Genomic DNA, 23681 nt, shown 5'->3' with positions numbered 1-23681 from the left:
CTTTAAGTGAACGTGTAACATTGGGTGCCACATAAAACATGGCTCCTATTAGTAAGCAGACAAGTACACTTCCCCCAACCCCTCGGGACCAATTCATGTAACAGTGAATGTGTTTAATGTGACATCTATTTATGCAACCAATTTACTGATTGATATCCGGAGTCTCAGATCTCAATCAATTACCAGAAAGACTTTTTTTTTTTTTTTTCTGGAGGAGAAATGGGGGGGGGGGCTCCTTTCAGCGACCCTCACGTGAGACGGCAGTGCATTCAAGTAGCGCTCTAATCAGCTATTAGCCCGGCTCACATTCCTAATCAATAGTAAGCGGCTTCAATAGAGAGCAGGCATTACCCAGTGAGCATTGAGCGGAGGGAAAGGAGTGATCCGCAGCCAGCTCGCACCGCGTGAGTTTAATGCAAGATGTGCACATCTGTGCCTCTCAGAATTATAGTCCTTAACTTAAGACGTGAGCAGCAGGACAAGTAACGGGAACAAGGGCGGAATTTATACATAGGCAAACGGCGAATCCCACACCACAGGGGGTTAAAACTGTGCGGTCATTAAGTGAGGACAAGGCTAGGATTCTTGCACCCCCGGTGGCAGCTTACTAAAGCTGGGGGTGGAGGCCGGCAGGGCCATATAAGTAAAACTACTGTACTTTGTTATTGTAGCGTCCATAGCAAAGCATTAGTGGTAATGTTACTTTGCACTAATTAAAAGGGAGGAAATTAAAAAAAATATATATTAGTTATGAATAGGTATTTTAGCTTTACATTTCAGCACATTGAAAAAGTATGCATGGAAATGGATATATACACAAAACACATACACCTTTACATTATACTGGATAAACACAATAGCATAAAGTTAGGGGCAGCGCTAATAATACCTGAGGGCCATTTCACACGTAAAGACTCTCAGCTCAAATCTTGCTGCGAGTTTTGCAGCAAGATCAGGTCCTGGAAGACAGCTACGAGTATGTAATGCAGCCGCCCCCTTAACCCCTGCCGCCTGGCTCCCACTCTGCTGTGTCTGTATATACAAAAACAGAAATGTGCAGGTGTCTGAGGCATCAATCACACATAAAACCATGGTAGTCCGGGCCCCGTGTACTACTTAGAGGAATTAACTTTTAACAGCCAACTCACTGGAGCTCAAACAAACCTGCGCGGTGGAGGCAAAAGTACAATGAATGCTACTTAGGCCGCAATGAATATTCATGAACATATTAGCCGTACATTCACTCGACACGAAGGTCACCATCTATTGATAATTTTATTACTGTGGCGGGTCGTGTCCTTTCCACGTGACTGCACCGGCTTTGGAGCCCACGACACGAACGGCTCTGTGCCAAGCAAATCAAAGGCTGCTAATTGCTTTGCCTGACACATGACATGGCCGATCCCTCGCCAGTCTCTAATCAGCAAAACCCAGACAAGTTTAGTCAAAGTACAACAACAGAAGCCACAAGAAAATCAAAAAGAAGGGGGAAAAAAACCTGAGATTAATGCTGCTATCTGGACCAACGAAACACCATCACAGCAGAGACTACTAACAGGTATAAATGACGACAGTCGTGGATCGCAACATTAAAGGGAAACTATCAGCATGTTAAATGCATCTGACCTGAAAATAAGATTCTTACCTTCATCCTCCGTGATATTAGCAGTTTAATCCTTATGCTAATTAGATTTTTGGGGGTACTAGGGGCAAAACTAGCGCCCCCAGTGCACCGACCAGTGCACTGACATTCAATAGGAGGGTCAGGCCAGCCAGAGGGGGATTAATACACTGGGGGGTGTTAGTCCCGCCCCCATGGCACCAAAGCACCTAATTAGCATGAGAATTGAACTGCTAATAGCACGGAAAGGGCGCAGTGGAGGAAGAAGGTAAGATACTTACCTTCATCCTCAGTGCTATAAGGAGATGTATTTATATTTCCAACCTGTTTCCCTTAAAAGGCACCTATACACTTTATAATATTGCCGGGTATGGCAGTCAGTATAAGGTGTATGGTGCTCTCCCAAATGACAGATAATATTGTAGAGATGGGGTCAGGTATGATGGAAAATCACTGCCCGACTTCTTTATTCTTGGAGAGATAAGGCTGTGGGTAACAGTTTCACTCTAAGGGTATGTTTACACTAAGTTAATCAGGTGGAATTCCAAAACGGAGAGTTCAGGCATAAGTCAGGCGGAATCCCACGTGCCTCAGAGAGTGACATATCACATCTTCAAGTGGAGAGCGGCGGCAGCGGAGGAGCACGAGCTCACCCATATACAGGCTATGGCATACGGAGACAGGCAGGATTCCACAGCGGAATTCCACCTGATTTACTTACTGTGAACATATCCTTATTCTATGTGCTGTTCTGATGGTGAACAGTGTCACCTGGGCGGGGCTTCACAGTTACCAGGTAACTGCTGAATTATTGTTCGGCCATCAGTTAATGTGTATGGCCACCTTGACACCTACAGGGAAGCTACTGGAAATGAGGTACCCATTTATGCCCATTTCTCTTTGCATGAGGTACCTGGGTAAATAGCACTATCTTCTGCTCATTATTCCAAGCAGCATCTTTAGAGAAATGGTGTCACAGATGGAAAAAAGAAAAAACTAAAACATAACTTTTAATATCACTAATAAAATATTTTGAGAGCCAGAGCACCACATACACAATAAAATTCAGAGGGTTCAGTTTTGCCCCTCGAGGGTGATGCCTTTACCTTACCCTGTTATGCTCCATTAAGCACATCCCTACCCAACGTGTTTCTCAACATAGCTGTACTCATCAGGGGATAAAAAGATATATGTGAACGATGAAATCCAAAGTGGCACTCTAGGGCATGGCTGCAGAGCAGTGGCACCTTGCATCTTGTTAACAAGGAGATGTGTCCCCCACATTAGTGTAGGTTAACTAGAATAGTACAACTTAAAAGGGGTTGTACAGAATTAGACAAACCGTGGCCTGTCAATAAGGGATGCCGAGATATTGTATATATGCATGGAAAGGACAAGCCACAATGACATTTTCCTGACATGTTTGGGTAAAGATCCAAGCATGTGGTTGCTGCACTCAGAAGTTACCTGAATCTTGACACAAAGTATCATGGTTTCAGACTAAGAGGATGGACTATAAAGAAGCTGCACATGGTGACTATCTTCCACAAACAGCACCATGCCAGTCCATGTGTTGTGGCTAGTATTAAAGGAAAGTGCCAATGAATTAGATGCAATACCTAAAACAACCTGGGGTGGCGCTGTTTAGGCCACATTTTTCTAGTCCTGCCCAAATCCTTTGACAGCGATAATATTTAATCAGCCATAACTCTACATTTACACAAAAGCAATGAACAAATCCATGAATATATTACATTTAGTTTGAAATATAATTGCGGTGTTGCGTGTTCCATCATCGCCCAGTGAAGCAAATATGCCTTGGAACAATAAAAACTATAATCTCTATGAACGTTTTCATATGGACAAATGGCAAACAGAAGTCTGTACACAATCTTGACGTGCCGGACTGCGCAGACAGCTTCGTAGGTCCTCTCGACGGAGAAGGTAAACAGATTCTGATACATGAAGAACAGTCCTACGCAGAAAAAGTGTCTCCCTTATGTCCTTGTAGTGTAATTGCTGCCGTAATTGGATGCACTGTTAATTGCATTCACATTTGGAGGCGCCTTGGGAAAACTGAAGCTTAGGAAACACCCCCCATCCCCAATCCTCGATCCTCCGCCATAACTCAATACAAAGCAGCAATGAGAGGGCTGGATGCACTGGAGATAACTCACACAGGTTGTATGGAAACATGCCCACGAGGCTCCGGAGTAAATGTGCACAAGTTCTTCTGCTCGCTTTATTGAGCGCACCACAAGTAATTACACTTTTATTTACTGAAGCAAAACAGCAAAGCAAAAAATAAAAATAAAAAAAGCATAACTTTCATTTCTGCAAAGCCCTCTCCAGGAGAGGATGGGCGGCTGCGTCAATGAGTCCAATGAGATATCGAAGTCGTAGACGCAATAAGGCCTGTGATTCCATTATTAAACTGTCGGGAAGCTGAATTATAGATCTCACACCACGCAGGACCGAGAGAAGGAAGATTTTCAGGAACAAAAAAAGGAACTTCGGGGAAAATGTTTGTTGAAATATTATTCAGATAGGGAATCACTATGCAACTTCATTATAGGAGACTGCCCGACCCCCTGGGTGAGCCCCTTATACTTACCCCTTTCTCAAAGTCCTGGTCCCCATGCTGTTGCCGATAAATCCTCGTCGGAAGCCGTGCACATGCTCACCAGAAATGAGTCCAACGCTCATAATGAATGACTGTCATTCTCCATGGGCACCGGACTCATCCCTGATGAGCGCATGCATGGCTTCCTCGGCAACAGGACAGGGTCCAGGACTTCAAGGAAGGAGGTAAGCATAACGGGCTCCACGGGGGGTTGGGCGGCCATCACCCTGGAAGCCGAGGTGACAGGTTGCCTTTAATGTTAGTGGAAAAAAGGACCAAGATGATGTCATATGTGTAACCTTCTGCCTGGGTTCCTTAAAGGGTGCTCCTTCAGAAAAATTTCTGAACTCAAACTCAACAGAAAGAAAATTTCCGCTTCCTTGGTCAATAAGTGGTGACCTGCCTCAACTTCTATCCTGGCCAAGACTAGGAAGTGTTGTGCATCGGGGACTGGCCTAGATGGAACTGAGGCACTGGGAAGCCAGGCAGGTGAGTACACTTTTTTTTTTTTTTTTTTTTTTTTATTATTTAAACCCCAATCTGACCACATAACACTCTTAATCTATGGTATGTGTATGCTAGGACATAAAATAGCATATCTTTGGGAGGAACGTTAAGCTGTGCTCTTTATGCAGTATACTATAAGGGATATTTAGCAAAACTAACTTACTTGTACACCAGTCTTGAATTAAGCCTCACACCCTTTTCCTGACCAGATTTACTAAAAGGCGCATGCCTGGTAGGAAAGCTGGCCAGCCCAGCACCTGATGCAAGAATTGTGCACAAATAGACATGTCCTGCAGGAAGTGGTGTACTCTTTCCAGTCTGACACAGTGCTCTCTGCTGCCACCTCTGTCCATGTCAGAAACTGTCCAGAGCAGGAGAGGTTTTAAATGGGAACTTGTTGCTACTCTGGACAGTTCCTGACATAGATAGAGGTGGCAGCAGAGAGCACTGTGTCAGACTGGAATGAACATACCACTTACAGCAGCTGATAAGTACTGGAAGAAGGCTTGTGGTTCACAAGAGTACCCTTTTAGGGCAGAGATGGTTAAAAGAGCAGCTGCTTGTTCAGTCAAAAGCTCTCACGGCATGGTTAGCTTACAGGGGTCTTACGAATTTTTAAAGGGAAACGAATCTAACCTGCTGATATGTTCCTTTTGTACACAAGATGCTGAGGATGAAGTTACATTTCTTACCTTAATCCTCAGCTCCAAGTAGTTTGTAGTTATATCCTTAGGATAATACAGCAGTTTGGAGCACTGGGGGCGGAGCTACCGCCTCAAGCACCGATCCTCCCCCAGAGGGCTGCCCCTCCTCGTGAATACGGTAGAATACGTGCCCCCAGTGCTCCAAACCTAAGGATATAACTAGAAACTAAACGGAAAAGGTGCTGAGGAAGAAGATAAGAAAATTACCTTCATCCTCAGCGTCCAGTTTACAAAAAGGGACATATCAGCAGGTCAGATTTGTCTAAACTGCTGAAAATTTCCCTTTAATGTGAATTGTCCAGATCGGCCAGGGTGTGAAGCCCGGCGCCTAAATAATCAGCTGTTTTAAGAGTCTGCAGCTCTCGTGCAAATCTGTACTCAATCACAGTATTTTAGTAGCAGAGGATCCAAGTACTGCAGCATTACCCATTCACTTGAATGGGGCAATGCTGCAGGTCTATGCACTTTTGCTACTAAAAGAATAGTGACGGAAAGATCAAGTGCAGGTAAACAATGAGGCTGCAGTGCTCACATGAGAGCCGATCCTCCGGGTGTCGGGAGAGGAACGTTGACATTTTTTTCATTGCCCATCCCCACTGCAGTCTCGGCTCCACCGCTCTTGGGTCCCGCATGGTTGACATAAACCGTACTCGGTGGATAAAATTCACAGCAGTTATGGATAACAATAATTTCACAAGACACTTGGAATTTAATTGTCGACATAGTTCTGCACAACTGCGTATAAAAGCTAAAGACTGTATATTAAAAGGAAAGTATACGTTTACACAAGATACATGTTGGTGGAAAGTGCCCGCACGCTGGAGGATTTTATGTGTAATAAAAGAGGATTATCGCTGAAAGTCTAAAGTAAATATGCATAGGAGACGCCGCGATATCCAGCTGTAGCCAGAGAACAAGTACAAATAACACTGACACAGCATGAAGTCCTTGCTCCCCCCGCCACCCAGCCCGCTTCATAGCAAACACTGCACCGAAAGTCAAAGGAACATGGATGCCGAATAAAATGTATACTGTATAATATTGGCATTCCTTTAACCATCTATCAAGACAGTTGAGACTATAAGAATGTCAGCTCTGAAGTCAGAGAGGGTTGCATAAATGAAACATATCTAAAAAATGGCAAATTTACTCGAAGCGACTCTTTACCCACAATTATCCATAACCCACCACCACCACTCGTACCGTCGGATAGCTGTTTTCAATCCAAGATCTTTCCTGGGTCCGTTCAACAGGTGATGCCGTTATCGACCTAAAAACAATTTTTAAACTTGCAGCCCTGTGTCAAATCGGCGTTGCCTATAGCGTGTGTGTGCCCTAGGTCTGCGACGCCTTTCCGTTCCCTCCTCCCCAAAGGGTTCAGACAAGTGATGAACAGGAGAAATCCTGCCCAGGGGCATTCCTAATGATGAAGAGGGATGGGGGGGGGGGGGGGGGGGGGGGGGGGGGGGGGTGGCGCAGGCCTAGGGCACAGACACTCTAGGACACTGCAATTTGACCCAGGGCTTTTTAGGACAAAAACTGAATCACCTGCTGAACGGACCCCAGGACAGATCTAGGATTAGCTATCCGAAGGTACAAGTGGTTTGGGGGGGGGGGGGGCAGATTGTAGGTACCGAGTCGCTTCAAAAAGATGTCATGGCCAACCCACAGAACACACCACAGGAAGGGGATCCAGGCCACTGGACACTAGCCATATGTATAACATTGATTTAAAAAGGAACTATAAGAAAGTTAGACAAATCTAACCTTCTCATAAGTCCCTAATGCACAGGAGCCACTGAGGATAAATGGTATGTCTCCTACCTTTATCCTCGGTGCTGCTCCCATGCAGTTAGTCATTTATTCCTAGGTCAGGTAAGACCATTTGGAGCACCTGCCCCTGGTCGGCCGTTCCATTGATAATCCTTAGAAGGGGCTGGCGATATTGGGGCGGGCAGTGTTCCAAACGGTCACAGGAACAGCGCCAAGGATGAAGGTAAGAAACTTTCCTCTTTAAGGCTGGGTTCACACTACGTATATTTCAGTCAGTATTTTGGTCCTCATATTGCAACCAAAACCAGGAGTGGATTAAAAACACAGAAAGGCTCTGTCCACACAATGTTGAAATTGAGTGGATGGCCGCCATTTAATGGCAAATATTTGCTGTTATTTTAAAACAACGGCTGTTATATTGAAATAATGGCAGTAATTTACTGTTATATGGCGGCCATCCACTCAATTTCAACATTGTGTGAACAGATCCTTTCTGTGTTTTTAATCCACTCCTGGTTTTGGTTGCAATATGAGGACCACAATACTGACTGAAATATACGTAGTGTGAACCCAGCCTAAATATGAAATAAAAAATTAAAAAATAAAACAAAAATAAAGAGTGTGCAGAACTGCTTGCAATCACAACTTTTGTCAATTGTCTTCATTAAAAAAAGAAATAAAAATAGTGACAGGGATGCTTTAAGATACCATGAAATGTAATAACGGCTTCTTTAGATGCAATGCAGTCTGGCATCTATTCATAACATCAGTGGGTACAATGAGGTGACAACATTTTTTAGGCCTTCGGGCCCCAATGACGAACAATAACTGGCACCACAATGAAAATGCCACGTCTTCCCAACAGGCACTTTCCATTTGTATAGAGAGTATAAACACACACAGAAGTCTGCCGGCACGGGCACACCAGGATTATCGAGTGTGTACCCACAGCTATAGAGATAAGCTGTTATGCAGAATATATTAAAACTAGATAAGCGGAGGATTGTGTATCCAGCCTCTCGGGCAGCAGCATGTAACGTGAATCATCTGCGCTCCCCAAGCCCAACTCTGACAGGGGGAATGAATGACCGCATCACAAGTCAAAAGTTTATGGGATAAAAAAGGGCTTTTGTTTTGTCCTCGTGTTTAAAAGGCCATAGCGCTTGCATTTTTTACACCCACATGAGCCCTTATTTTTTGCTGCACCGATTGTACTTTGCATTTATACACTTAAAGTGGGAAAAATTGTTTGAGGAGTGAAAAAAAAAAAAAAAAGAAGAGGGAAAAAAAACTGTGGGGGGGAGGGGCCTCGGGTTTACACTGTACGCCCTTTGGTAACACTGACATGTTGTCTATGTTCCTTAAGTCACTACGATTACAACGATTTCAATTTTTGCGTTTTCGTTTTTTCCTCCTTGTGCTTAAAAGGCCAGAGCAGTTGCATTTTTCCACCTAGAAACCCACATGAGCCCTTAATATTTGTGTCACTAATTGTACTTTGCAATGACAGGCTGAATTTTTTCATAAAGTACACTGCAAAACCAGAAAAAAATTCAATGTGTGGTGAAATTGAAAAAAATAAAAAAAGATTTCTTTTATTTGGAGGGTTTTTGTTTGTACGCCATTCGCCCTATGGTTAAACTGACTTTTTATAGATGTTCCTCAAATTGTTACGATTACAACGATATATAACATGTATAACTTTTATTGTATTTGATGGCCTGTAAAAAATTCAAACCATTGTTAACAAATATACGTTCCTTAAAATCGCTCTATTCCCAGGCTTACAGCGCTTTTATCCTTTGGTCCATGGGGCTGTGTCAGGTGTCATTTTTTGCGCCATGATGTGTTCTTTCTATCGGTACCTTGATTGCGCATATGCAACTATTTGATCGCTTTTTATTACAATTTTTATGGATTTGATGCAACCAAAAATGTGCAATTTTGCACTTTGGGATTTTTTTGCGCTTACGCCGTTTACCGTGCCAGATCAGGAATATATTCCTTTTATTAGGAGAGTTTTTTTAAAAAAAAAAATTAATAATAACACTTATTTTTTTACTTTTACACTTATACTAGAAGCCCCCCCTGGGGGATTTCTAGTATAAGTACACTGATCTCTCATTGAGATCTATGCTGTACAGTTATACAGCATAGATTAATGAGATAGGCACTCGATTGGGGGGTGGGGGGGCGGGATCCACACCACTAGACACCAGGGATGGGCTGCAGTAAGTAATCGGATGCAGCTGTCAACTTTGACAGCTGCATCCAATTACTTAGCGGGTACAGCGATCAAACCGTGCCCGCTAATAGCCCACGGTCCCGGGCTACGAGCGGCACCCGGGATTGGGCACCACTCTGAACAACCCCAGGCGGCCCAGGACGTACAGGTACGAAGGGATCCTCCACCCCACCCCACCCCACAGGGATGGCTTCTTACCGCCATTTAAATGCAGCTCCCAGCTTTGAAAGCTGCATCTAAATGGCTAATTAGCTAAGGGGCCGCGCTCTGCAGAGAGGGGTCATACATTGTACTGGAAACAGTGGGCAGTGGGGGCCAGCTACTTTCCGAATGGCAGCGGACTTTGGCAAGTGAGTACTCCTTTTTCTTTGAGTGGAAATCAGCACGGTTTCGCCATAAAAATTCATGTGGCTTTTACCCATATGAACAATCCCTTACTAGTACGTATCTTAACCAACAAAACACAGTAATCACTGAACTCAAGGAGAACAGCGAAAAAAATTCCAGTGAAGTACTCAATCAAGAGTCTCCACTGATGCCCCCAAAAATTTAAATATGCAAAACAAGAGTCCGTGGAGCCTCAGTTACGAGTCTCAAAACACGGGATAGCCAGATATCTCTAGCCTGTTGCCAACGGGGTGCCTCCATGATGGGGAGAGCACCACACCACCCTGATAAATAACCCCTTAAGTCCCACTCGGTTGCGAGTATTGGAACATAGACAGGGAAACAACAGGGTGGCCCCTTTTGTCAATGTCTAACTCAAGGTGCGAGTATTGCGATCATGACAAGGGCTTACAAAGGCAGGCTTCCACCCACAGACAGCAGTTTCGGGGTTTTTGCCCCTCGTCAGTGTGGGGTAGGATTCTGGCTAGTTGGGGCAATGAAAAATCAACCAACAAAACACAGTAATCACTGAACTCAAGGAGAACAGCGCAAAAAATTCCAGTGAAGTACTCAATCAAGAGTCTCCACTGATGGGGGCCACCCTGTTGTTTCCCTGTCTATGTTCCAATACTCGCAACCGAGTGGGGCTTAAGGGGTTATTTATCAGGGTGGTGTGGTGCTCTCCCCATAATGGAGGCACCCCGTTGGCAACAGGCTAGAGATATCTGGCTATCCCGTGTTTTGAGACTCGTAACTGAGGCTCCACGGACTCTTGTTTTGCATATTTAAATTTTTGGGGGCATCAGTGGAGACTCTTGATTGAGTACTTCACTGGAATTTTTTTCGTTGTTCTTCTTGAGTTCAGTGATTACTGTGTTTTGTTGGTTGATTTTTCATTGCCCCAACTAGCCAGAATCCTACCCCACACTGACGAGGGGCAAAAACCCAGAAACTGCTGTCTGTGGGTGGAAGCCTGCCTTTGTAAGCCCTTGTCATGATCGCAATACTCGCACCTTGAGTTAGACATTGACAAAAGGGGCCACCCTGTTGTTTCCCTGTCTATGTTCCAATACTCGCAACCAAGTGGGACTTAAGGGGTTATTTATCAGGGTGGTGTGGTGCTCTCCCCATCATGGAGGCACCCCGTTGGCAACAGGCTAGACATATCTGGCTATCCCGTGTTTTGAGACTCGTAACTGAGGCTCCACGGACTCTTGTTTTGCATAGTACGTATCTTAACCTAAACAATAAAATGATACAAGACAAAATATTTTAAAGGGCATAAAATAAAAGTAGCGCAATAGGATGTGTTCCGTCACACACAATACTGATGTAAGTGAGAAGACCCACAGATGTTGCGCTCAGCTTGATCCACGCTAGAAGTTTCGCTTCAAATATGTCTTTGTCCAAAGTGAAGCCTCGTGCGGGATTATAGCAGCAGCGCCTGGAGGAATATCGCACGCTTTGCCAAGCACATTGTACCTTGTTTTACAGCATTAATGTCAACAGATCCTGCATTAGATATTCAGATTTCATTGCGGATACTCTCAGAGAGCGCCGTCAAGGACTCCTGCGGTAATCGCCTCTTATATTAAAAGGGCAGCTAAGCGCAGACTTTGTATTCATGACAATCCAATAAATATAGTGCCCATTACCTACGGCTTGTACCCTGCTATTAACAGTAAACAGCGAAACAATGCTCGTCGGGGACAAAATAATCATCCCGAGCCGTACGCTGCACTTTTCTTCATCATAAAAGAGGATTCTCCCATGAATACAGCATTACTATTATTTTACACAACGCAACAGGAAGGTTGCCCTTTGTCAAATGACAAGATTGGGATTTAAATGCTGCCTGTCTTTTGGAGATGCTTTTCACCGAGGCCCCAATGCACTTGGAAGTTCTGCCTGGCTCCCAAGACAATAGGATGCAAAACATGACTAGAGCTCGGAACAGACTCGGCACAAAGACACGCCATTCAGCTAGAGAGGAGGGCTAAAGGGCAATTCTAACAAAAAATACACCGGAAAATAGAAGTCCTTGAGGGGGCTTCTCTGCTTAAGCATTACAAATTCCATGTCTTTTACTGGTCAAGGTGGATGACTAACCAAAAGAGCGTCACTAGTCTATTCTACAAACACTTAAAAAAGCTAAATTATACATCAGTGTCCAATGCATTAGAATAGCTTGGAAACTGTGTAATATAACCGAACACCTCAGCTTCTACCACACACAGAAACAAACGCCTCAGCATTCTACCAATGAGGTTACTAATGGTTGCATGAGAATGTTCTGCCACGCCGAATACGCTCAGGCACACAGCTCATCAAGCTGTCAGCTCCCTTGCAATTACTGATCAATGACGCCCATGATATAATCAATGGAAGACAAATCTGGTATCAACCAATAGGAGCAGGCTTAGGCCATGCAGACGGCTCAAAGTAGCATGACCAACATGTGATCTGGCATTGTTCTGTCGAAAAAAAAACTCCTGGAACTCTTTCGAGAAATGGCCATAGCCCTGGCCACGACCAAATCAATGCCAAGCGGTTAGATAGCGTACTAATGTGTGGTTTCGAGACGAGTGAATCTTGAACATACTGTATCCATGTTTACCAGGACTCCCTAGAGCTGCATCTAAATTCTTCAGCCACCGGTAATCAAAAGGCCAAGCATTCGAATTAACCCAAGCATGCTTGGGATTCTCTCATCTCTAGTGAGGTTTCCTCGTGAAGACCTATTCATGGTGTTGCCCATGTGGTCTCCAGAACAATCTCTGGCTAAAAAAGACAAAAGAAAGACTCCTCACTGAAGACAGAGCTTCATTCCAGCCTCCACTGCCATCTCGCTCTGCTCCATCATAGCCTTTGAGAGCAGTGATGTGAGGTCAATGGAATACCTTTAGCTGGATGTCTGTCTCGAAACCCAATTTTGTGCAAGTGCCTTTTGATGGCTTGTTCGACACTCTAGGCTTAGAATATGACATCCAATTTTGCATGGGGTACAGAATGGCCACTCTCCTGATCTGATGATCCGTCTGTGCATCCCCTGCTATCCTTCCAGTTCGTACCTGGTCTCCCTACTGGAACACGAAATGTTGAACAGCGCTGACAACTCGTGGTTGATGGAAATTCTATGGATCGCCCAAGGCTAACCAGTTTTTATCAACTGAGGTAAACCACTTGCAAACAACTTCTTTCTGTCTTAGATGGAGAGAGGCTGACTGTAGTTATACACCAGGATTGCAATGATCGCTGCTTCATCTGACATTTCTATGCCTAAGAAACTCCAGAATTATTTCAGCAGCTTTATTTAAGCAGCATTTTTATAGGAGGCCAACACTTAAAGGTTCAGCGTTCCTTTAAGTCAGGAAATATCAGTAAAGGTCATAGCACAGGCCATACTATTTTTTTCTTTTAAAGCAATGCCTTTATTTAAAAAATCAAAAGACGAGAAGGTTTCCAGTTCAAACATGAGAGAAATGCTTTCCCCAGGGCTTAAAAAAGCCGCCAAGATAGGGGCCTAAAGTAGCTGGGAGCTGTGGAAGGTCTCAAGACGTATGTGACCTTCACTCTACCCTTGATAGCAGTGAGATATGACTGAAGGCTGCATCTTTCTTCACTGTGAGCGACAGACACTTCACCTGGAGTCGAGTCTTAAAAATGAAAGGCATTAAGAAAAGCGGAAAAAAACGCAGACAGTATGATGGGCAGAACTCTGTAAATCTCTGTAGGCACTTGAGTGATGGCCGACTGTACTTTAAAGTGACTCTGCCTCCTAAAACTATTTTGTCTTTAGTATATTTGTACAGTAGTATATTTTCATATATAGTATATTTACATATATTATTACAGATTCCCTTCTATCTGCACAATGACTCTCATACCAGTCACAAACCATGCCTAGAAAACTGTCCTATAGTGCCAGGTTTTGGCACCTCATTGAAAAGATCATCCTCAGGAGAGGCCATTGATTAATCTTACCTGAAGAAGGGCCCATTTTAAAGGACCTAATCAATCTTTACCTTAAAAAGGGGTATTTTGAAGTAACTTTATTTAAAACAAACTAACCTTCGTTTCCCACTTTTCACATTGTTCTCCTGGAGCTGGCCCCGTTGCAATGCGGTTCTTGTATTTGGACCTCGAGCATGGAATTATCCACTTAGCCAATTAGGAAGCGCATAGTGGTGTCCAGTCTCAGTAGCCAGTTGGCTATGGAGTAATACACACCCTGACCCCAAACACAAGACCACCAAAACAAGAGGGAAAAACAGCTTGGAACAAGGAAGAAGTATTGTCAATGAAAAATCTGGCGCAACCATGGATACATGTTTTCCTGCATAATTTACGCGTCTTTGGCATTCTTATGTAAGTATGGCCTGGACTGAAGCGGCTTTGTGCCTTTTTTGCACATTAAAAAAAAAAAAAAAGAAAAAGAAAAAAACGCAGTTCTTGCCACAACCAGCAAAAACAGAACCTTACTGATGAGAGATGTGAGCAGCATAAACTCACTAATTTTTGCACAACAAAGTAGCTGTGCAAAAATATGCGACTCTTCTACATCAAAAGACAGTGTCTAAAGGGGAGGGCTCGCGCGCCTCGGCTCCTGCTGCTCTCCGCTTAAAGAATTGACATGTCAATTCTTTGAGCGGAGAGGGGAGGAAGCAGAGGTGCGAGCGCCCTCCCATTCAGAAACTGCAGGACACTGAGCCCAGCGGAATTTCACATTTGCAGGGAACCTGCTAACAGCACTGTACAGAGTCTACCGAGAAGCCTCAGACAAACCCTGGGGTCTGGTGAAAGCCGGCTCCGTCGAAATGTTTTAAGCGAAAATTTCCCTTTAACAAAATAAATTCGGAAGAATTTAGGAGCCTCTCGCCTTCCGACAATGTTTACCCAAGTACTATCGGCTCGGCAGAACCTGCACACAGGAATTATCTGAGGCTACGTGACATGATATTTATGCAAGTCTGTCTCAAGAAACAAAATGACCTTTTCCGGCAAATTCCCAGGCCTGCTCCAGAATATGCTCCGGCAGAGTTTCGAGATACTTATCATTTACTCGGGGCTTTATACTGTGTACTGCTCAAGAAACTTTGTAGGAGAACATTGCAAGTCTAGGTAAAACTTCAGCTTGGAAAACATTAAAACCTATCCCCTTGAACCTTGAATCCTTGAGACAGGAACGTGCTATGTGCAATATTACACCAATGGTATGGCTGTATAATACACATCTGATATAGTATATACCTCGTACAACAGTAATTGTGTGGCCTCCTTTCTAAGAACTCTGTATTGTGCTTCCTGGAAACACATGAATGGACTGACACAATGCCGACTTCTAAGAAAAGATGGCTCATTGTTATTTAATAGAGAAAATAACTACTACAACAGACGTGTCGCATGCTCAAACACCCTTTAACCTTGTAATAACTGCATTAGAAGTGGACAGCAGCACTAAATAGCCAAAGTATCCCATTGGGCACCAATCTAGTTGGTATCAGATATTATAATGGAAATGGGCAATCATAAAAAATATATATGTATATATTGAAACAATAGTTAAAATGGAGTCACTGTCGATAAAAATAAACTTCTGACACGTCATCAGACATGTCAAAAGTTATTGATTGCAGCGGTTCTCACTGATACCCACTGTGACCAGGATATATAGGTAGGGAGAGAATGTGGCAGCCATAACTTTCACTCCCCCAGTGTATCTCCTGATCAGCTAATTCTGCTTATGTAAGGCTATGAGGCTCCATTGTCAGAATTAGCAATTGGTAGGGGATTCAAATCGCATGACCACCAAACTCAACCCAATACCATGGCTATATCTCCTGATCGCAGCAGGTCTCAGCATTGAGACTTACTGTAAGGAACTGTACGAGAGGTTTTCTAAGGGGATTGGACAGTTCCTAACATGGACAGAGGTGGCAGAAGAGAGCACTGTTTCAGACTGGAAAGAATACACCACTTCCTGCAGGACGTACAGCAGCAGAAGTAATTTGCAAACCAGTATAAGGGTATGTGCACACTGAGTAATTTTGACGGGAACTCCTTCGCGGAATTCTCAGCTCGCAGATTGCGGCGGACACGTGAGTCTCAGCCTGTGTCATAGACTCCATTCTATGCACAGGCGGATTCTTTCATTCATCCAAAGAATGATCAAGTTCATTCTTTGGACGGAGGGCGGAATCCGTCCGTGTGTAGAATGGAGTCTATGACACGGGCGGAGACCCGCGAGCGGACGCAAGCTGAAAATTCCGCAATGGAGTTTCTGTCAAAATTACTCAGTGTGCACATACCTTAACTTTGACACCGGCTGAACTGAAAACTCTGGAGTGCCCCTTTGCTTATACGTTATGCTCTCCATTAAAAAAAAATGCTGAAGTCTTATAATTTCCATTCTTAAGCCTAAAACCTAAAGCCGAGACCTACTGCAACGAAAACTCTTCAGCAGGAGCCTGTTCACAGTAATTGATGGTTACAGCTCTCCTCCTCACCCTCACTGCACAGGTCACAGAGCATGCCTAAAAAAACCTCTCCCATAAAAGTCAATATGGTTCCTTTCAGTTTTTATTGGTCACACCTGAGTGTTCAGTCCGCGGCTGATCAGGAGAAAGAGCCGGGACAGAATCTGTGAGCATGACGGCCTCACTGACTTACATTATAGAACCAGGGCCTCAGAAGCCTTCAGTAATGGCAGCTTTGCGAAATATCTGTGTCGGAGATCGGCAGTGGCTTTTAGATAGGAACCGCTTGCATTTTAGGGACAGTGATTCTTTAACAAAGCATGAAACCGAATGATAACTGGAAAATTTAATTCTTAGCACAGTATCAAGATTCTCCTCTCTCCTAATAATGGATTTAGAACTGGTATGAAAGGACACGCTGCCTGGGAGAAGAAACATTAACCTGTAAAATGACATGTCGCCAACACTACCTTCCCAGCGGTGCTCCGCCACAAAGCTATAAATATTTTTACAATCTTAAAAAAAGTGTATTCAGAAAAGGAAAAGGTCTATTATCCAAAAAAGAGAAAGGTCACTAAGCACAGTGAATATTATAAGAAAGAGCGGGGCACTTAAAGGGGTTATCCAGGATTAGAATAAAGACATAATAATATGTTGCAAAAAATAGCACCACTCCTGTCTTCAGGTTGTTTGTGGTATTGCAATTCAGCCCCATTTACTTCATGGGACTCTAGTACAAAAAAAAACACCCACATTAAGGACAAGAGTGCTGCTGGTTCTGGAGGAAAGCCTCCATGTTTTCTAAGACTGGATAAGGGGTTTTCCCCACAAAGGACACTCATCATTTCTTCTAATCTGGTGTAGGTCCCAGGGGATGGACACTCTCATCAGACAACACAAACTTACACGATTTACATAAGCAAAGATTAGTATCCTTGTGGGGAAGGTTTTAGGCTGTGTTCACACACAGTATTACGGTCAGTACTTGTAGCCAAAAGCAGAAATGGAACTAACAAAACAAAATAATAAATGGAAATATTTGCACAGTTTCTGGGTTTTCAACCTACTCATGGTTTTAGTTAAAATAATACCGACCAAAAGACTGACGGGAATACTGTGTGTGAACATAGCCTAAGGCCCCGTTCCCACTGAGGAAAGGTAGCGGAATTCCGCAACGGAATTGTCCGCCGCGGAATGCCGTTAGCCTCCCGCTCATAATGGGAGTCTATGGGAGGCGCGCGCTCCTGCCCTGTCCGCGCTGAAGAATGAACATGTTTTGAACATGAGCCTCCATTATGAGCGGGAGGCTAACGGCATTCCGCAGCGGACAATTCCGTCGCGGAATTCCGCTACCTTTCCTCAGTGGGAACGGGGCCTTAGGCTTTGTTCACACCTTTGCAATTTTGTTGCATTTGTTTACATACCTAGCACATAATAACTGACATGGTCTGTGCAATTTAATGGAATAGGTGTGATCTGCAATTCTACTGAAATTCACTATCTTGGCTTTGCCATGTGATCAGCATTACCAGGCATCACCACAGGTGTTCTTGTCATAAAGGATCTGATTAAGCCTGGTAATACTGATCACGTGGTAAAGCCAGACAGTCAATTTTGGCAAAATTGCAGATGCCACCTAGTCCATTAGGTTCTAATTATGTTAACAAACTAAACAAAAATGGCAGCTTGAACCCTGTTGGGTTGTGTTCCCAAATGAGTTCTGAATGCAGTGGAAACTACACACCCTGTTTCTTCCCCAATAGCCATGTAATGTTGCTGATAATTCCACAATCCAAAAGCATCTGTGGAAAAGGGGTCTTGGGTGGATATGGTTTAGCTAAGGACAGTGGCTTATTAGCTATCCCCTATGAGGGGGAGGCTCCTGCTGCAGCCTGAGGCCTTTTCCCATCCTGGAATGGCTGATCTCCTGGGACAACACTTTAAACAATTCTTTATATTTATGTTTTAAATGCAAATGGAGACAAACAGAATAATAAAGACTGAAGGGGAAATTGCTGGATTACATTTTTTTGTGTTTTATATAATTAGGCCAGCCATATGCCAGAGATAGACAAACCCTTCTGCAGGCTACTACATCTGTCAGCTTCAAGTAGAATATTCCGCATTTTTAGAACTAAAAACTCTAAACCAAAAAAATGGGCGGCGTGGGTGTCAGTCGGGCCCGGCGTGGGTGTCAGTCGGGCCCGGCGTGGGTGTCAGTCGGGCCCGGCGTGGGTGTCAGTCGGGCCCGGCGTGGGTGTCAGTCGGGCCCGGCGTGGGTGTCAGTCGGGCCCGGCGTGGGTGTCAGTCGGGCCCGGCGTGGGTGCCAGTCGGGCCCGGCGTGGGTGCCAGTCGGGCCCGGCGTGGGTGCCAGTCGGGCCCGGCGTGGATGAAGAGATATCGAGCCCGCTCCACAAACAGCACCGGCTTTTCTGCAGAGCAACGTGCTCCTGGACTGAAATTACAGCTCACCTCCGAGACGATATAGACGGCAGGCAAGACGCGTGTTAATTCTGGTTTACTGAGCAAGCCTAAGGCTCACGGAGCAGGGAGGCACAAGAGATGAGCTACAGGTTCTGGATGACTTATCCTTGGTTTGTTCTTAGCTGATATATTTACATAAGTCATAGACTGGCATCAAACTCGCCGTAACACGTAGGTCTCCAGTACACTCACCAACAACGACCTGGTTTTCCCAAGATTAAAGCGACTGTGTCCCCACAATCTGTCTCCCCCCCCCCCCAAAAAAAAAACTGCTTGTACCTTTGGATAGTGGCTTTTAATCCAAGATCTGTCCTGGGGTCCGCTCAGCATGTGATGCAGTTATTGTCCTAAAAACAACTTTAAGGGCCAGTTCACACTGAGTATACACGGCGTGATCAGTGTGCTGCTGTAAGTCAATGACAGGGTGCGCGCTCATCCACTACCTCTCCTCTCCGCTCGTAGAAGTAACATGTTACTTCTGCAAGCGGAGAGCGACGGCAGCGTACGAGCGCGCACCCTCTCATTCACTTACAGCAGCACACTGAGCACGGCGGGACCTCTCCGCCGCGGAATTACGCTGTGATTACTCAGTGTGAACTGGCCCTTAAACTTGCAGCCCTATGTCAAATTGCAGTTGCCTAGAATGTCTGTGCATTAGGCTGGCACACCTTCTCTGTCCCTCCTCCACGTCCTTCCCCAGGCAGGTATTCTCCTATTCCTCACTTGTCTGAACACTGCACATGTGACTTAAAGATCCAGCCCATGTGTCGTGCCCACACAGCTGATGAATAGGAGACAATCTGCCTGGAAAGTTTGCTTTGGTTCTCAAACTCCTGCTCGGTTCTCAAACACTTTTTGGGCCCCCAGTCTTGAAGTTCTCGGAATTTGAATGTTTTTGCAAGCGTGGGTGGTGGGTTTTAAGTGGTAAGTTTAGCACTGGTGAGGCTTCACATACAGTACAGTACTGTATAAGACTGCTGGAGTGCATATACAGTATAGTAGTAGTACAGTCAGTGCACCACCATCTCCCATCCTGTACAGTACTGTATAAGACTGCTGGAGTGCATATACAGTACAGTAGTAGTACAGGCAGGGCACCATCTCCCATCCTGTACTGTATAAGACTGCTGGAGTGCATATACAGCACAGTAGTAGTACAGTCAGTGCACCACCATCTCCCATCCTGTACTGTATAAGACTGCTGGAGTGCATATAAAGTGCAGTAGTAGTACAGTCAGTGCACCACCATCTCCCATCCTGTACAGTACTGTATAAGACTGCTGGAGTGCATATACAGTACAGTAGTACAGTCAGTGCACCACCATCTCTCATCCTGTACAGTACTGTATAAGACTGCTGGAGTGCATATACAGTATAGTAGTAGCATATACAGTATAGTAGTAGTACAGTCAGTGCACCACCATCTCCCATCCTGTACAGTACTGTATAAGACTGCTGGAGTGCATATACAGTACAGTAGTACAGTCAGTGCACCACCATCTCCCATCCTGTACAGTACTGTATAGGACTGCTGGAGTGCATATACAGTACAGTAGTAGTACAGGCAGGGCACCATCTCCCATCCTGTACTGTATAAGACTGCTGGAGTGCATATACAGTACAGTAGTAGTACAGTCAGTGCACCACCATCTTTCATCCTGTACTGTATAAGACTGCTGGAGTGCATATACAATACAGTAGTAGTACAGTCAGTGCACCACCATCTCCCATCCTGTACTGTATAAGACTGCTGGAGTGCATATACAGTACAGTAGTAGTACAGTCAGGACACCACCATCTCTCATCCTGTACAGTACTGTATGTATCATCATCTGTTGGGATGAGGAGAATCAGGCATTTGCTTTAATTTGCTTAAAGGGGTTTCTCCAGGATTAGAACAAACACAGCTAGTTTCTTGCAAAAACTGCACCACCGCTGCCCTCAGGTTGTATATGGCCTCTTTCCACAGATTTCTGCTCTGCAAGGTATCTTTTAGCTGTGTATCTCTCTCTCAGCACTCCTCCTTTCTCCATAGACTTGTATTGCCTGTAATCAAATCTCTAAGCTGCTAAGAATCATAGCCAGTGAACAAGTCATTGCTAAGCTTATTTTTCAAAGTGAATGACAGATGTAAGATGTATCAAGCATAACAGGAGAAACAAGCATTTTTGTCTGATAAGATATATCAAAAAAGTTCCTATATTTACTTACGCTATTGATCTATGCAAAGTTTGATGAAACCTCAAGGACTATTTAACAAATACTAATACTCAAACCTAGAGACATGAACCATAAGGAATGAAACAGATAAAAGCTTTCAATCTCAGTCTGAAACAACGGTTATATGTGAGAAGAGACCATTCATTGATAACATGAACAAAGTTGGAGAAATAATACAACCGTTGCTCAGATTAGTCAATGTTGGTCATTCCTGACGGCAAAGACACAACCAACAGCTATCGATTTATTGTAGGTTTCATTTTCAATATGTGAACCTAAGCATTTCTCTACAAGTCTTTACGAAGAATTTCTTGCACACCGCATGATCAGATGTATGTGCATGCCATCTTATAATATGCAAGTTTGGTCACGTAAAATCTAGCACAAACTCCTATATTCTCCACAGTGGTAGAAGAGTCCACCAACATGTGACACCATGGTGCTGTCATACAATGTCAATGGGTCAATACATATTCCCCCTCATTGTGTCACTACCATTGGACTACTACTTCACCATGTCATGCTCCTAACATACAGGCCTGGAGATGGAGGTACCCAGGAGAGTGGTTCAAGACTATTGCCAACTACTATTGGGGAGGATAAAACCTTGGGCTGGACCCCTAGGTTTCAGAGATAGGAAACCATGTTGCAATATACAGAGTTAAAGACAGCCATTCTTTTTAGCATGACACAATGATACTATGCCCCCAACGTCTATAAAACATTTGGTCAGAAAACGTTACTACTGTGTAGGGTACCTCCACATTAATGCTCTTCATTTTGGGAATAGGCTCCCACACACTTCAGGCCATACAATGAATAGGTATATAATATGAACTTGTATTATACTCACTGGTTCTTGTTGGCCTTCATTAACCCCAAATACATCTCTTCTCTTAACAGTAAAAATCTCCATATCTCGACAGTCATCGTCATCATCCTCATCTATGAGCTGGAATGCAGATTGTTTTTCGATCTCTTTGGCCTCCTCGAAATCCTCGTCTTCCTCGCTGTCTTCACTACTGGACTCTTCCTCATTCTTCGTATTGCTTTTATGTGCTTGATCTAAATTCTTTCCACCAAGCTGAGATTTGAAGTCCGCAATCTCCTCATCGCTGATGGTGCCGGATTCCTGGACGTCATCTCTTGGCTTACTTTCAGAACCCTTTGAGTTTTGGGCCTTCTGAAGGAAACGCACCCTTGGGGCCACAGCAAGACCCAATGACCTGCACCGCAAATAAATACAGAAAAACAGCTCAATGTCTCAATCCTGTTCATGATGTTTTTGGTTATATCCATCCAAAATGTGGTGTCCATTTTTCTTATTTTCACAATGGTTGTTCTCCACTAGAGATGAGTAAATCTCATCCGAACTCGAGCGTTCCGCATTTGATTAGCGGGGGCTGCTGAAGTTGGATAAAGCTCTAAGGTTGTCTGGAAAACATGGATACAGCCAATGACTATATCTATGTTTTCCACATAGCCTTAGGGCTTTATCAAAGTTCAGCAGTCCCCGCTAACCAAATGCCAAACACTTGGGTACGGGTGAACTCGAGCATGCTCAAGGTTCGCTCATCTCTATTCTCGACATTTCCATCTGAACTCAGCAATGCTGAAGATGACACTGCATCGCCATCAGTATGATGGACACATCAATAAAACCTTAAAGTGTCATTGTCGTTATAACTTTCAAAACCTAAATCAATAGTAGAAGTGATATACAGCAAGTTTGCTATTTACATTAATTATTTTTTTCTTAGTTATCATGGAGAACACGGCACTTCCTGTTTTCTGACTGTTTCTTTCTCAAAGAACAGGAAACAGTCAGAAGACAGGAAGTCCTGTGTTTCCCAGGCCATCTGAGCTCTCACAGAGAGAAGGCAGCCATGTGATTGATGGACACATTGAGCCGTGACTCTATACTGGCCAGAATTCCTGTTTTTAGTCTGTTTGTTTCCACCAGCACAAATCAGAAAATCTGCCTTCAGGAGACAGGACCTGTATTTCTGGTAAGTACGGCTTTGTTTTACAGCATGATAACATCAAAAATAATGAATGTATATTGCAAACTTGCTTTATATCACATGTACTGTTTATTTATATTGTAAAAGTTATAACGACAGGGACACTTAAGAATGAACCCCAGTGGATTATAATGGGTCACCAGTAGTGCTGAGCGGATTGTGTAGTTCTGTCAAAATGTTCGGGTTGGCCAACATTCTCTGAACCCGACTCTCGGCAGCAGAATCCAACCTCTGCAGCCATGGGGAAACAAATGCTGAGGGTTCGGGTTCAGAGAATGTTGCCAAACCTAAACATTTTGACAGATCCGCTGAACACTAGTCAGCAGCGACACTTTAGGCTATGTTCCGGGTCACGGAACGGCTAGTCTCTGCAAAGATCATCCCGGCCGGTACTGCAGTAGCGGCCAGATGATCTTTTGGCCGCAGGGTTCTGATGCGGGCGCATCAGCGCGTGTCCACTTCAGAACCTCCCATAGCACAGTGAAGCGAGCGGCCGCAGAAAACTGACATGTCAGTTATTTGCGGCCCCATATGGGATCCCGGCTCCGACCGGGATCCCACAGAAGATAGGGTAGATGGCAACATAGCCGTATTGTCTCAGCTCCTTTGATGGAACA

General features: G+C 44.3%; 1 protein-coding gene across 1 annotated transcript in view; it reads right to left on the bottom strand.

Moving 5' to 3' along the window:
• Positions 1-23681, bottom strand: part of DDX10 (DEAD-box helicase 10) — a 161055-nt gene that overhangs the window by 98864 nt on the left and 38510 nt on the right. Inside the window, exon 13 of the mRNA XM_069969768.1 lies at positions 21894-22266. Coding sequence (XP_069825869.1) covers positions 21894-22266 — 373 coding nt within the window. The remainder of the gene's footprint in view (positions 1-21893; positions 22267-23681) is intronic.

Source organism: Dendropsophus ebraccatus, chromosome 5, assembly GCF_027789765.1.
Source record: "Dendropsophus ebraccatus isolate aDenEbr1 chromosome 5, aDenEbr1.pat, whole genome shotgun sequence".
Lineage (NCBI taxonomy): Eukaryota > Metazoa > Chordata > Amphibia > Anura > Hylidae > Dendropsophus > Dendropsophus ebraccatus.
This window is presented reverse-complemented; position numbering and strand designations above follow the sequence as displayed.